This window comes from Diuraphis noxia, unplaced genomic scaffold (assembly GCF_037042655.1).
Source record: "Diuraphis noxia isolate RWA-SAM2 unplaced genomic scaffold, SU_Dnox_SAM2 contig0004, whole genome shotgun sequence".
Classification (NCBI taxonomy): Eukaryota; Metazoa; Arthropoda; class Insecta; order Hemiptera; family Aphididae; genus Diuraphis; species Diuraphis noxia.
Window position 1 is genome coordinate 20,324,025 of NW_028301714.1, and position 15,056 is coordinate 20,339,080.

Genomic DNA, 15,056 nt, shown 5'->3' on the forward strand with positions numbered 1-15,056 from the left:
TGAGAATAGCTGACATTATAATGTAATATTATTATAGTCGTAAGACTATTTTTTGTTCAAATAAATTCAATAAAAATAAAAAACAATTTTTAGCTACTCAATGAAAAATATTCACAATTATTTTATGAATTTATATTGCGTACATTTTATAAAGTATTAATACTTGATTTGAATACACGCCAAAAAGCACTAACAAAACATATTGTATCATAACAAATTTTTCAAAACTATTATTGTTTCACTAAGTTTTAAAAAATAATAAGACTCTTAGGTTTTTGTTTAACAATGAATATTATGATATATTAACTTCAAGGAAATCAAGTTGGTGTAAAAAATATGTTTTCAGTTACAAATGGTAAACGTAAATTATAAATATATAGGTACGTTATAAGATATGCGTTTTAAGTTCTAACGCAATAGTTCTATGACAATTTAATGGTATGTTATAATATAGTATGCCTAATATTAAATATTAATAAATATTTATATTATATATAATATGTATATAATTAATTATACAATATTCTCTAGATCATTTTAAGTTTATAATTTTTTATTAGACAAGTCCTATCATTTTTGATAAATTATAGGTTTATCAAAGACCATAGAATTTGTTCCTTATTCAATATTTTAAATCGTATATATAACGAGTGTAGATAGCAGATTATAACTTGTCTTGTATATTTTATTCAGATAATTTTTTGGAATTAACTTGTAATTTGTAGATACAAGATACTTTAATAATAATATTTTGTTTGAATAGTTAATTATATAACTATAGGGCACAATGTATTTGTCTCATTTAATACACAATAATTGGAGAATATTGACAAAATTAGGACATTTATGAAATGCAATGAACAGATGTTATACTAATATTGCTATGCATTTATGAGTCAAATCATCAGTAAAGTTAAGTGTTTAATAATTTAAATCGGTAAATTATATTATTATAGTAAATTATTACACCATAAAATATCGCTGATACTAGTATGCTATATAGTATAATACAGGCCCGGCTCAAGGGCCCACGCCTACGAAGGCATTTTTTAGGGGTGGCATTTAACATTTTTGTAGTCAAGTTCTAATTAAATGTTTACATTTTTATTATGTTTTTATAATTTTAGATTCTGAGCGGAGCGATGAATGTATTGATTTTACCATGATGTGTGTTTTTATTTTTATTTTTTTGTGTCTCATCACGTTTTGGGGGCATTAAAAATGCTTCGATTTTCGACTTCAGTACTTATTAATCTAATTAATTGTTAATTTTATGTAAATAAATAAAATGAACTCAAAAATAAGACTTTTTCAGTATTGTTAATGTAAAAAAAAAATTTGATGTAGTTTTTACATGTAGGGGGCGACAAAACTCAAGTTTGCCTAGGTGAGTTTAAGCACTTGAGCCGAGCCTGGTATAATACTATCTTATTTTCTTTTTATCCCATTCCCATTAGGTATGGAATTGAAGCCATATTTGCATGATGGTGTCTATAGTTGTTAAATTTTAGTAAGAAATTAAAGAGTATCGTAGAGAATTTTTTACTTTCTTACTATTAGAATTAAAGGTGATGATGTTTTAATTTACTTAATGAAATTTATTTCTCATAAATATAATTATTTACAGTACGATAATAACTGCTTTTACGACAAAATTGCAATTCGCCCTATGTTTTCATTAAAATCTCAATAAGTACATTCGAAAGAAACAAATTTTCAGTATTTATAATAAATCTTGCTGTTTAACAAATAATCCCTAATTTATAAAAACATATTTAGCTTATTTTTATCTTTCATATAAATAATGCTGCATTTTCATCTCAAGTTCTAATTAAGATAGGTCCTGATCATTTAGGATATTCTATAAAAAATAAATATTTAAAATCTAGAAATTAATAATAACTTTCTTTTATTCTCATTTTCAGAACCAACAACATCTTCAGATATTAATAATAATTAAGTTCACTTAAAATTAATTAAATATTTAAATGACAAAAACAAATCTTTGGTTTGTTTAAATAAATATTCTATCGTCAAAAAATTATTTCTGAAGAACAATACATATATCTATATGTTCATATACCTACCAGATGAACGATTGGTTTCTGTTCTATTGATTTTATAAAAACTGGGGAGGTCGCTGTATATTAGTTTTACTATTTACAAAGTGAATAACTAGATACCTTTAAGAGTGCAATGGATGACGTATTAAATTCGAATTACCTATATATTGAATAGTCAATTAAATTCAATATTAAAAATAACAGAGAAAATTGGATTATTCCGACCCTAAGTTTGGTAGTTACGCGTTAGTAAATGGAGACAAAATTGCAAATTTTCATTCCGCCGAATCGGTTAAGTGTTGTTAGATTTAATATTAGAATGAACAGACATTATCAAGATTAAAAATAAGAATATTTTCTAAGGTATTTTAGGCTTTTATTACTATTTTAATGTTTAAAGTGAGTTATAACAATTAAAATTTGAAAAAACTTATAACAAGATATTTAAAATGTAAACATCAATAAACGATTGAGATGTCCTAGAAAATATTTTTAATTTTCAATTTGTATAATCTAGAGCCTAGTGGTTAGCATATATTATTAGATGTCACTATAGTGTAATAGATACTTATAAATATTATTGTAGTAAGTATAATCATCTATTTATTAATTTTATTAAATTATATTTTAATACTTCTTAAAAATTACCTATGTACCATCTTTTATTACTGATCATTTCTTACATTCACTTACTAGATTTTTACCTACCTATAATATCAATAATAAATGATATCAAATAATATAATGTACACAAATATATTTAAAAACCACCCGAAACATAATTGTACTCAAATATGTTATTATTTATTATCATTTAACACTATATATAAGTACTAATAAAATATAAATAGGTATAATACGTAATAGGTTTAATACGTTCATTATTATCATACAACGATACAACAATACTTCAAGAGTTACAAGCGCAGGTAAGATGATGTATAGGGCTCGGATTTAAATGCCCTAAAAATATCAAAAAATTACGTTTCAAAAAATGCATTATTTATTAAATGCACACCACCCATATAATATTATCGCTCGATAAGAAAATAATCCGATAAAAGTTTAGTTGTGTGCAATAATATCGGCTAATTGGATGGTGTGACATGAAAATTTTCATCAAAATGAAAATAATTTTTATTACGTAGTACTATATTACTATGTAGTACTTATATTTCAATGAAGTCAATTTTTTTAGTCATAATACGACAAATAGGTCAAAAATGTACTAAAAAATTAAAAACTGCATTAAAACCGTCAAAAAATGCCCTAAAAATGATTAAATCCGCTAAAAATACAAAAAAAGCAAAAAATTGCCCCCAAAAATTATTGTGGTTAGATTGCGAAGTACTTGAAACATATTTGTAGCTTGGAAAGCATCGCGTAAGATATCCCAAAAAAAAAGATGCAAATGCATTGAAATCCGAGCCCTAATGATGTATAATGTATAATAATATTGTCGTATTTATACTCCGTGGTGCAATTAATAGTTAATACCGACCGTAATTTTATTCGGAAGGGTTGAAAAATCGAATCTTGAGTTCATCTTGTGGTAATTTCCGAAATAGCACTAAAAGTAATTTGCTGCAAACACACGAATACATTCACACACACACGTCACACACACACACACACACACACACACACACACACATTTAAGCTTTATTTTATATACCTATAAATACATACGAAACGAAAAGTGTATATAATATATAAGTACAACGTATATATACGAACTATTTAGTCTTTGTACATATAGGTACATATATATATATAAAAGGATGGACGAAGGGAAAACATGTAATTACAGCAACGGCGACGGCCGGATAGCCCGGCACCCAACCCCGGTTTATATAAGTCGTAAATCTGTCCCTGGAACGTGTACTTATACCTATACACACACACACACACACATATATATATATATATATATGCACGCTATACACACCACACACGTGCGCACGAATTTAACCCGCGGAGGGCGCCGAGCGACCGATAGGAATTGACCACTGATGATTACTTTTGCAAAGGGCGGGCACTACGGGAACCGGGAACAGCGACGGAGGGTCGGGAACGCTAAGGTTATAGCACATATGGCATACATATGTACTCGCACACACACACATACGTTATACATATACATATTCACACTGATGGCCAGTGGCCCCCTCGGCCGTGCCCGCGATTGCGTGATGGACAAACATTACATTACCGGTCCGGATCCACTGTGTGTTATTCTTTCGTTGTATGATCTATATATATATATATATATATATATAAATATATATAAAGGTATATGTGCGCGAAGTTACCGGTGTAACATAATCTTCGGTAATGGAGCTAGTGACGTCACACTGCGGGAGTACGAAATGCATCAATTACATAAGCACACGTGGCGCCCACTATGTATAATGTATATAAATATATATATATATTATAATGATATCACATATAGACGCGCGCAATCGATTTGTATCAATCAGCATGAACAGCAAAATAATAATAATAATAAAAAAAACAAAAAAAAAACAATAATAGACGCCCAAGAAAAAGTTTTGAAAAAAACCACCACGCCTGATAATTGTGTTGATGTACTACACAACACCTATATAATATGCGCACGTCACACGAATGGATACCCTTTTGGAAGCCATTCACTCGCGGTAGTCACCAAAAAGAACTATTATATACATTATATATATAATGCATATATAATATATATATATAATAAGTAATGTAGGTACCTAAATAGGTTTAATGTTATATATATATATATATATATAATATGTACATCGCATCATAATCTATTGTTTTACGTCACGATGAGTCGATGACAGCGTATGTGTTACATTCGCGGAATTATTTTGTTCACCTTTTATAAACCTATTAAAACGGCGACAGTTATACTATTATAAATATACATGTATAGGTAAGTTAGGTTATATTATACGCATAACACTACACATTTATATTATAATATTATACATTGTGTGCGAGTTCAAACACGATTATCTGATGATTTACAAATCATCTTGTAATATAGTGATTTTCAAAAATTCGTAAATAATTTTAATATCGGAAGTCCATAATAATTCGTCATATAGGTGCTCGAAATGCTTTATAAAGTTGTATATTTTTAATATGTAACTGGCAAAATCAAAATTAGGGCATTAACATATTCTACTCTATTTCACACATTTGTAGAAATTCTCAATTAAATATTTTTTTTTCTTCTATAGTTCTAAGAGTTATGCTTATTTCATAGATCAAAAAAATATAATGAAATATTAATAGAAATTGCTATAGGTACACTGCGGTAAAATCTCGTATCTACATAATACCTATTATATTGTATGCGCCAAATCACTTGATAACGATTTTTAACGTTTTTACTTTCATATAGTAGTACACAAATTTTTGGGCAAATTGACCAGCATAATATTATAATATTAAAATATCAAAAATAATCTAGAAAATAAATGAAAATGTAGTATACCTCTTGCCATTGCGCCGTCGCCGCTTAGTCGCGTAGACGGTGCTCAGCGGATTAACCGACTGGACTGGCGGTGCTGTGACCGCGGCCACAGCCATCGCGGCGGCGCCGGACTGACCGCGCAACTGTCCGTTGGACGCGGCCACCAGCTGATGGTGTTGCACGTGGTTTTGGTGGTGTTCGATCAGTGGCTGATGGTATGTGGCTGGGGGGGCGCCGCATGGCCCCGTCCCCGTGACGTACTCCGTTTTGGGGGCGCCTCGAGCAACCTGCGATGTCAGCGCCGCGCGCCAGTTGTCACTCGGCCGCCGATCATATCACATTACATCACATCCGAGTGTCGATGGTACGATGGGTGTGGTGACCTTCGACCCGTTGGGTGCCCGCGTGTGACCTTAGTGCCAATCCGTTATTGTCTGACACAAATGTTACGTCCGCGTGCCCGTTATGTATTTAAGTCTGTGGATAAAAGTCATAATTAAAAACTAATACAGACAAGAAATAATAAGATATGAATAATTAAAAATGTAATATTAACTTTAACCAATGTCACATGTTATAAAAGGTTCTATATATACTATATAATAATTAATAATACAATCTTATTTTGGGATTCTAAGCGGAGCAATTGACATAATATTACAATGGTGTATTTGTGTGTGTCTGACCCTGACTTCATCTTTAGCTTTTAGGAGCAGTACCTATAAATGCTTTAATCTAAAACTTTCTAGTTTCTAGTGGTTAAATCTATTTGATTCTTAAGAGGATCATTTTTAGCACTTCAGAATATCCAGAAAAACTAAAAAACAAATTATAGAAAAACGCGAATATTCACGCCATTACGGTTTTCGACTAAACCGATTTTATTATGATTCAAAGAAAGTAACCGAAACATTCGCCTATTATTTAAAATATAATTTTCTGTTCAATATGAGGTTTTAAGAATATTTATTTAGAATAAAAATTATTTAATATTTCTCTTCTGTTTTATTAATATTTCATTTCAATACCTACATTTTATTTCTAGGTTTAAATAAAGCTTGACAATAATACAATTAATATCTTCACAAGCTGATCTTCGAGAAATTTATAAGTATAAAAAGTACGAGGACATAATATTTGTACACACGTCTCAAGTAAAATGTTGACAATTTTCTATACACATTGAAATATGAATTAAAATATTCAGATTAACTTAAAGCTATACCACTTAATACCGCAAACTATATGTAGGTATATGTATTATACATACAAACATACTATACTGATGTTTATCGTAAGTAAACTATGTACACGCCTTTCTATGTTACGTCGGTATTGACTTATAAGTTATAACACTAGATTTAATGTTCCATTTTTTTTACTGCCTAACAAAGCAGTAAACCCCTACCCTATATATACTCGTATCATGGTTTACCCGTGATAAAAAAGTACGAACTACATTTAAATATTATGTTACGAAGAATTTCCATAGTATAAAATATTTAAACGAAGTGCATAGCTTCTGGATTTATTTTCATCGAATTTTCATGGAAGTTATTAGAGTTATAATAAACGATATCAAGATAAAAAATCATTAATGTTTTTAAAGTTTTTAATTGAGTTAGACAACTTATAACTTATAAGTAATAAGATTTTTATTTAGTGTGAATACTATGTAAACTATGGCATAAAAACTACATTTACCATGTTTTGCTACTTTGCGAATGCGAATTTTTTAATACATCAGTATAATAAAAACTGAAAACGAGCAATAAGGTGATATATCAACTTGAACTTCTATATCATACACCCACTGATACATTTATAATTCGTCGGAACAGCGCAAACATGCTGTTATTAAATCATAATATTATTATTAATAATTTATCATGTACCTGCAGTGTAGTAAAAAAAAAGATATTTTATATTGTGTTTTGAAATTTATCACACGTTTATAAATAAATCGCATAGAATTAAAATACTCTCCTTGCGATTCGAAAACAATCATTATTATTTTATTATGGAAATACTTGTTATAATAAGTAGGTATTCAATACTTAATAAACTTAGATAAATACATATTATTCTCTATAATGCAATGATTGCAGAATGCAATTGTACAACAACATTTTCGTTATAATTTTAATATTTTATCCGGCCTTGCGTGCAATAAATTGTAATTTGTTTTTGACATCACATAACAAAATACACTATATATCTATATACGGCCGATGAGATATTTTTCCTGTCGTTTAAACTTACGTGATTTATGCAGTTTAAGAATATAACATAGTAGAAGTCGTATACCTAATGGATGATTATATTTGTAATAATAATTTATGCATTATTATATTGGAATAAATATGGCCTTATGGGTATATAGGTATAATATATTATTTAGAGTATGTCCTAATTTTTTTATTTTCTACTGCAAAATAAAGTTTTTACGCATTTATGTTATGATATTATATTAACTTTAATTAGGTTGCTGTTGAGTCACTGCTTTTTTTTAAAGACGTATATCACATTTTATTCTTATATAAGTATAACTGAATATAGTATATATAGCTACTTATTGTAAATATTCAAAATAAACTTTTAAAAAGAACCTGGAGAAATTGTTTTGCTATATAGTAATTATAGGTGGTTAATGTACCAGTCATTAAATAAGCCACGGTAGAAGACGTGTGTTAAATTTAAATATAAGTCGAAAAATTATTCTGAACGTAGTCAGTCACCTACACTTCTAAAGGTGTTTTTTATTCCAAAATGTTTGAAAGCTAAAACGATAAGTTGCAATTATATTTAAAATATGAAATAGCCACTATTAAAGATATTTTATAATTTTTTTATATTACTGACAGTTATTTATTTTTCTGTTTATAATTAGATAAATTTAACAAATGTTGCACATATAGAACATAGCATATATATAATAAATAAATAATAATATTATATTATAAATAATAAATATTATTATTGTTAACTAATCAGTCATTACCTAAGAACTATTTTGTACTTTTATGTTGATAAAATATGTATATATACATCTGTCATAGGTATATAAATATACCAAGAAAGAATGCATAGGGGTTGAAGTGGAGGAGGGTGAAAGGTGATCAGTACTCCATCTCTGACGTGGTTAAAAGTGTCCCCTTTAACAACTTAGTATTAATACCATTCAGGGCAAAAGTAGGATGAGTATGCTTGCACAATCACTGTTTATGGCGTTTATGCATTGCATTACTCGTTAAACATTATATTACATAAAATGATTTATGGTACGCATTTATATGGATATACGTATTATTAGTCCCCGTGAAATTTTTTTCTTACAAGCCCTGATGTTTATACTACTAAAATATGCATTATAAAATTAGAAGAAAATATTCATCATTGCAATGATATTTGATACTAGAAAAATTTTTGATTTTTCTCAAGTATGTTTAAGATTTTATTTTCATATTTTCAGAATTTTTATGATTGTCTTAAAGATTTCGAGCTTTTCTAAAAAATAGATCCATAACCAAAGCACAGTCGATATTAAATTATTATTCCTAACATTTGATAAATCACTTATACTTGGACTATACAATACCCCAAATAGATCTAGTATTTACAGTGTTGAAATTCTCCACACTGATTTTTAAACATCTTGCCCATTGTTGTATTTAGTTTAATAATATATTACACAAGTAATTATTAAGTAAAATCTACCCAGTTAGTAGCTAAACAATAAACCAAGCAAACATTTACAACAAACAATGTTAACATTTATAAATAATCGCCTGTGAATTGTGATAAATTTATATTTTATAGATAGTAAATTAAAGTTAGACAATACTTACTAACTCTTGACAATCAATGGCCCAAACCACTATAAGTTTCCTTACGGATTAAGAGCAAAAACTATTTTATTGAATTAACACATAAAAAGTATTCTAAGAAGTTAATTACTATGTCATGATATTAAGATCGAATTTTTATGTTCTAAAAAATATTATAAAAACCGAAAAACCCCCTAACAAAAATGAATTTATAGACCAATTCATTTAAAATAATATTTTTACCTCGGATAATAAAAATAGAATTATTTTTCAATTTATATTTTACATAAAAATATCATTTTACTTTTGTTAAGTTTATAAAATTGAAACTAATGGTTGTGTGACGATTGGGCCATTAAATAAAGTTGATTCATATGCAGTTATTTTAACAACAGATTACGAAATTTCATAGTATAAATATTTTGGAAATGAATACTAATTTATATAAATCTAATGTAAATTATTTTCGTTTTAATCATAAATATTCCTTAAAATAAGTAATAAATGATCTAGAAAATTTCGTCATTTAAATGTCCTGAATAGTTTACAAAATATATATTTTAGGCAATCCAAAAAAAGATTGCAAATGTATTGAAATCCTAGCTCTATTCATGACGAGTTTATAATTAAGAAGGGTAGCAAGACCAATGGGTAGCAGCCCCTGTTCTTTAATTATATTTTAGTTTAAAATAGTAATTATCAGGATGTTACTAATACAATTTTAGACCACCCCCTTCCCCCCCCCAAAAAAAAATGTCCATAATGCGCCTATTTTATAATAAATTAATAAATAATATCTTTTATTAGATAATATATAACAGTATGAATATATGATTTTATGTCAAATTTTATAAGCGTTCATCATATTAAAAAAACGTAGCAATATAATATAACCTTACTAAGAGCCAGCTAAGTTTACAATTGTTTTTCATCTTATGGTGATTAGGTAAGTCATGTTGCGAAAGTATATAATATAATAAATTGTATACAAATCTAGATATTTTAGACCAAATCCACTATAGGTACATAGTGTGTTATACTATTAAGGATATTAAAAAATAATACAGCTGAATTTCTATAGCCATAAGAATTAAGAAGCCTATTTAACGCATTTATTACATTCATTAACTACATTTTTATTCTGACGTTTTGTAGACACATTAAAAAAAATATTATTTTTTATAGACGAGAACTAACAGTTTTATACACCAAAGAAATCGCATGCCGACAGTCAACAACAAGTTATATATATATACGAATACCTAATATTTATATAGTCTGTGTCGTGCAATATACCTATATATAGACATTAGACACCTATATCATGCGAAGCACTTGAACGTGAGCTTCTAAATTTGTGATCAATAATCGATATATTTTCACGTACTTTGTAAGTAGGTACTAAGTAGTTTATATTTTTTTTAAGAAACTTGGTGAGAACCATTAGTTTCGACAATTACAATAAACATATGAATATAAGTAGATACTTAAATCGTAATAAAAATATTTTTTTTTAAAGCACATTCTCATCGATTTACTTACACTTTATTTACTTACACACAATTCGACTTTACGATGAAAAGGAAATTGTTTATTTAATTGTTATATTGTATTGATATTTATTAGTATTAAACAGCATTTTTATGGATGGAAAAATATTTTTGTTTATTTTTATTTCTTCTTAATTGAAAATACAATAACAAAGATGATTTGCCCAATTTTTGTTCAATTAAAATACACTTTGATATGTGTTTTATTAATAATTAGGGCTGAGGGGTAACTAGTGAGTTAAGGTTCTAATAATAATTATATACTTAGGTGTATCACTAATATTATATTTTTGTATAAAATAAAACAATGATTTTTGTCATCCTTGTATTAAATGTGATGTTTTATCCTTTTTAACACTTTTGCAAATGCTTACAGCAACACGTCATATTATTATTTTTTAGGAAAAATTAATGGGTAAGCACTATGTGCTGACTGAGCGATGGTCGATGGTAGGTATACATTGTTGAGCATGCATATGTAGGAAACCCGTTATCGCACTGAAAAGACAAAAGCGTTTTTTTATGTGCGTGCGCTAAGTAGGTACATCGTGGGTAAATTATCTAGGCAATCTATACTGAGACACTTGCCGCGATATGTAGATATGATTTTAAAACAATTTCTGTTACATGCAGAAATTTTATACACTTAAACTAATTAATACTAAATAAAAACATAAATAATTTTATAAGTATTTTTTACATTTATAAAATTTTGCAAGTTTTACTAGACTAAGACCATTTTACCAAAAAAAAAAAAATAAAAAAAATTAGTAGGTATAGGCACACTAGTAGTATACTCACATACCTACCTATATTTTTTATTATATTTTGTGTTGAAATTAGAATAAGGTAGTTAAATATATAGCAGCCTATGTTGGTACACTTAATTATTTGCTAACTAAATATTTTAAAATCTGAGAATCAGATAAATGCTTATATTATATGTTTATTTTTAGGGTCTTGTTTTAAATAACTACTACACGTTTTTGTATTACATTTGGTGTTATATTATCTAGTATAGAAAATCTTAACAGCGCTCGATTTTTATAGTGGAAATATAGTGTCCACGAGTCACGACCATGACCATTTATATATTATGTTATATATACATAATACATATTTGTTAAAATACAATAATGTTTAATACGTTGTTATTAAACGCTTTGTGTAATTTTCGTTTTATTTATATGTTCCTAAAGGTATTATATATTTTAATGAATCTCGAATTGAATTTTTATACAAAATTATTATAATGATAGGTACACCTTACTGATACCGATATTTTATAAGTTAAAATTATTTTTTTAACAACGAACATATTTGTATTATATTGATTTTATTTTTAATAAAAAAAACATCAGGTACATAAATTATAGTTTTTGTAGATTTGTAAATTATAATTTATGCATAAGAGATAGATACCCGGCATAATACATATTATATATAGGTACCTACATAATATGCAAGTGTATATGAATATTTTACCACTTTTATAGTTTACCGGCCGGTTCAATTATTTTGAAAACGTATAGGACATCTACAATATATACGAACTACTTATAGCCTTATAGGTATATTATAGTCGTATAGATTATTTAAATATCCCAAGTCTTAGATAGTTAGATAAAGTATGCTGATAAATATTTTTTATGTTTCACGCTTAAGTTGTTTGGTAAAAAGTATAATACAACTCCTTCCTTTATAAAAGGTGAAAAATCATTTGGAAATTACATTAAACAAATGAACATATTGTTATAATAATTGTTACAAAAATATACCTATTATACTACGATTATTTAAAAAAATATCTCAAATAATCTTTTCAAGTTAATGCGCATGATAATTATAATATGGAAATATGGAATCATAAATTCAGATATACAGCAGAGATTGTTAAATATTATAACAATTGCCACCTATATAAATATTTAATTAATAAACAATACGGTTCTCCATTAACAAAAATCTTTATCTTACATAATGATATTATATATGGTAATACCTTACTATAAGTATCTTTTAATATAATTAGCGATAACTTTTTGAGGCCTAATCGTAACAAATATTTTATTTATATGATCTTATACACTTTTCGACCTATACTTACCACTAACTAGGACACAATTTTGAGATTGTATTTTATAAAAAAAAATAGAAATCATAATGTTTTTTCTCTCCTGATACTATAATTTATTAGGTGCCTATATAGTAAAATACGTACCTATACCTATACATTTTTGTATAGATTTCATCATAAAAATATGTTAATCGATTTTAATAATTTCACTACATAAGTGTGAGTTCCTACTTATATACATTATTATTTATTACTAAATATATATTTAAGTCGACTATACATTTTATAATCACCTATTTGAATATAAATTATGATTTTTAAAAATATTTCAATGCAGATTTTGATACAGTACTGTGAGGTGAAAATAAAATATATTTATTATATATAATAACTTATATAATATAGAAATTTATAACTTAAATAGCTTGTATTATTTTTATTGTGATTTGAAAGTAACCCAGACCCAGAGTAATATTATTATTATTTAATGCGTAGTTTTTAATGTACATAATATTTTCTAATGCAGGCGTAGAATATTATTTATAGGTAAATCACTTGTATGGCTAAAGGGTATATACATAGACAAGGCAACGTGAAATTATAGACAAGTTTTATCTTATCAATTCTGTATTCGATGTTTTTGGCATTGATGTCACCGCCCAAACATCACATTAGAATTATTCATATATGCTGTGTTTCACCCTATCTATAGATTAGTTCGAGTTCGGACTTTGAAGCAACCCTCTATGAATAAGTCCAAATGTATATATGTATATATACATACACATAGACGCTTTTGCGTTTAGCTATATCGTTGTAATAATAATATGTATTATGTATATTATATAGTTATCAACACCCATGCCTACCAAACTATATATAGATAGGTACTATATATTATTATAGTTTTCGCTGCATAATAAATCTGAATACACTTATTATAGGTAATAAAAAACTTACGTTTGAGCTCGAAGCAACGATATGCGGACGATTTTGGTGCAGGTTAACTGTTTTGTATTTATTATATTATTCACATACCTATATCATAAATCGCGTATCTATTATCTATGCTGTCTATATGTAATAAAGAAAAATATATTGGCGCACTTTTCACGGGCGGAACGCGATCCTCGTGTGGATGGCCTAGATATATCATATATAATATTTTTGAGTACTTGTACAGATAGGTACCTAACTGAAGTATAACTGATATTAAATAAACATGGGTACCTATATAGGAACCTACATATTTATGTTATATAAGTGGAAAAATCGAGTCGAAAACAATAAGCTGACGCGAGTCCTGTCGATATGGGTATATATAGGTAGTTGGGTTACTTATATAACTTACAAGTATGATAGGTATGTATATCATGTACCTACGATCGGACGGCCGAAGGAGAAAACCCAAGACCGGCGGCAAAAATATTAAGATTATTGCGATTCCCCGGCCGTAGGTTTGACGACTTAAAAATTGTATTCTCGTCACACGGATGAAGTATACACACGCGCCCGCGCACTCGGATACACAAACACGACACACACACACACACAATAAGACGCACACGCACACACTAACACCGTACGCGATGGCACGACGAGGCACACTGCTGTTCTGGCGCGCGGTGAACGGATGGAAACGGCGCGGCGGCCACGGTATACGTTCGCGGACTGTTTGACGCGGCGAGTGGGTCTGCGCGGGCGCGTGTGCTCCCGCTCGGGCCGCCAGGTTCGGGTCGTACACCGTTGGCGCGGGGGAGGGTGGCGGGGACCGCGACGACAATTCCGGCGAGTTTTGTAATTTCGCCCCCCTCCGGCCGCCGCTGCTACGGCTGCGGCGGGAGGCATCGAGCGCGCACCGCGTTCCGTTCGTTTTCCATTACGCTTGGATTGGCGGCGGGCCGCCGACCAATGGCGCGCCGACCGCCGCAATGGCTGACGACTGCCGCCGCCGCGGAGCTTACACTTTTCCTATTACAATAATTACACCGCCACCCGGTCGCTATGCCAGTCGTCGCGGTCGTGTGTGTGTCCGTCCCGTGGGAGTCGGAGTCCGTCGCCCGA

The 15,056-nt window shown here is 29.0% G+C and overlaps 1 protein-coding gene across 10 annotated transcripts in view; it reads right to left on the reverse strand.

The window, feature by feature from the left end:
• LOC107164091 (aryl hydrocarbon receptor spineless) overlaps nt 1-14,672 on the reverse strand; it is a 62,042-nt gene extending 47,370 nt beyond the window's left edge. For 5 of the 10 annotated variants that reach the window (XM_089226537.1, XM_089226536.1, XM_089226535.1 and 2 more), the window contains exons 1-2: nt 13,953-14,036; nt 5,560-6,015 (exon numbers count right to left, since the gene is read on the reverse strand). In XM_089226537.1, the coding sequence (XP_089082663.1) occupies nt 5,560-5,654 (95 nt within the window). In that variant the 5' untranslated portion in view covers nt 5,655-6,015; nt 13,953-14,036. Of the gene's footprint in view, nt 1-5,559; nt 6,016-13,952; nt 14,037-14,343 lie in introns of those variants that run through there. The other 5 variants (XM_089226532.1, XM_089226531.1, XM_089226530.1 and 2 more) reach the window with 5 other exon arrangements.
• Nucleotides 14,673-15,056: the final 384 nt, after the last annotated feature.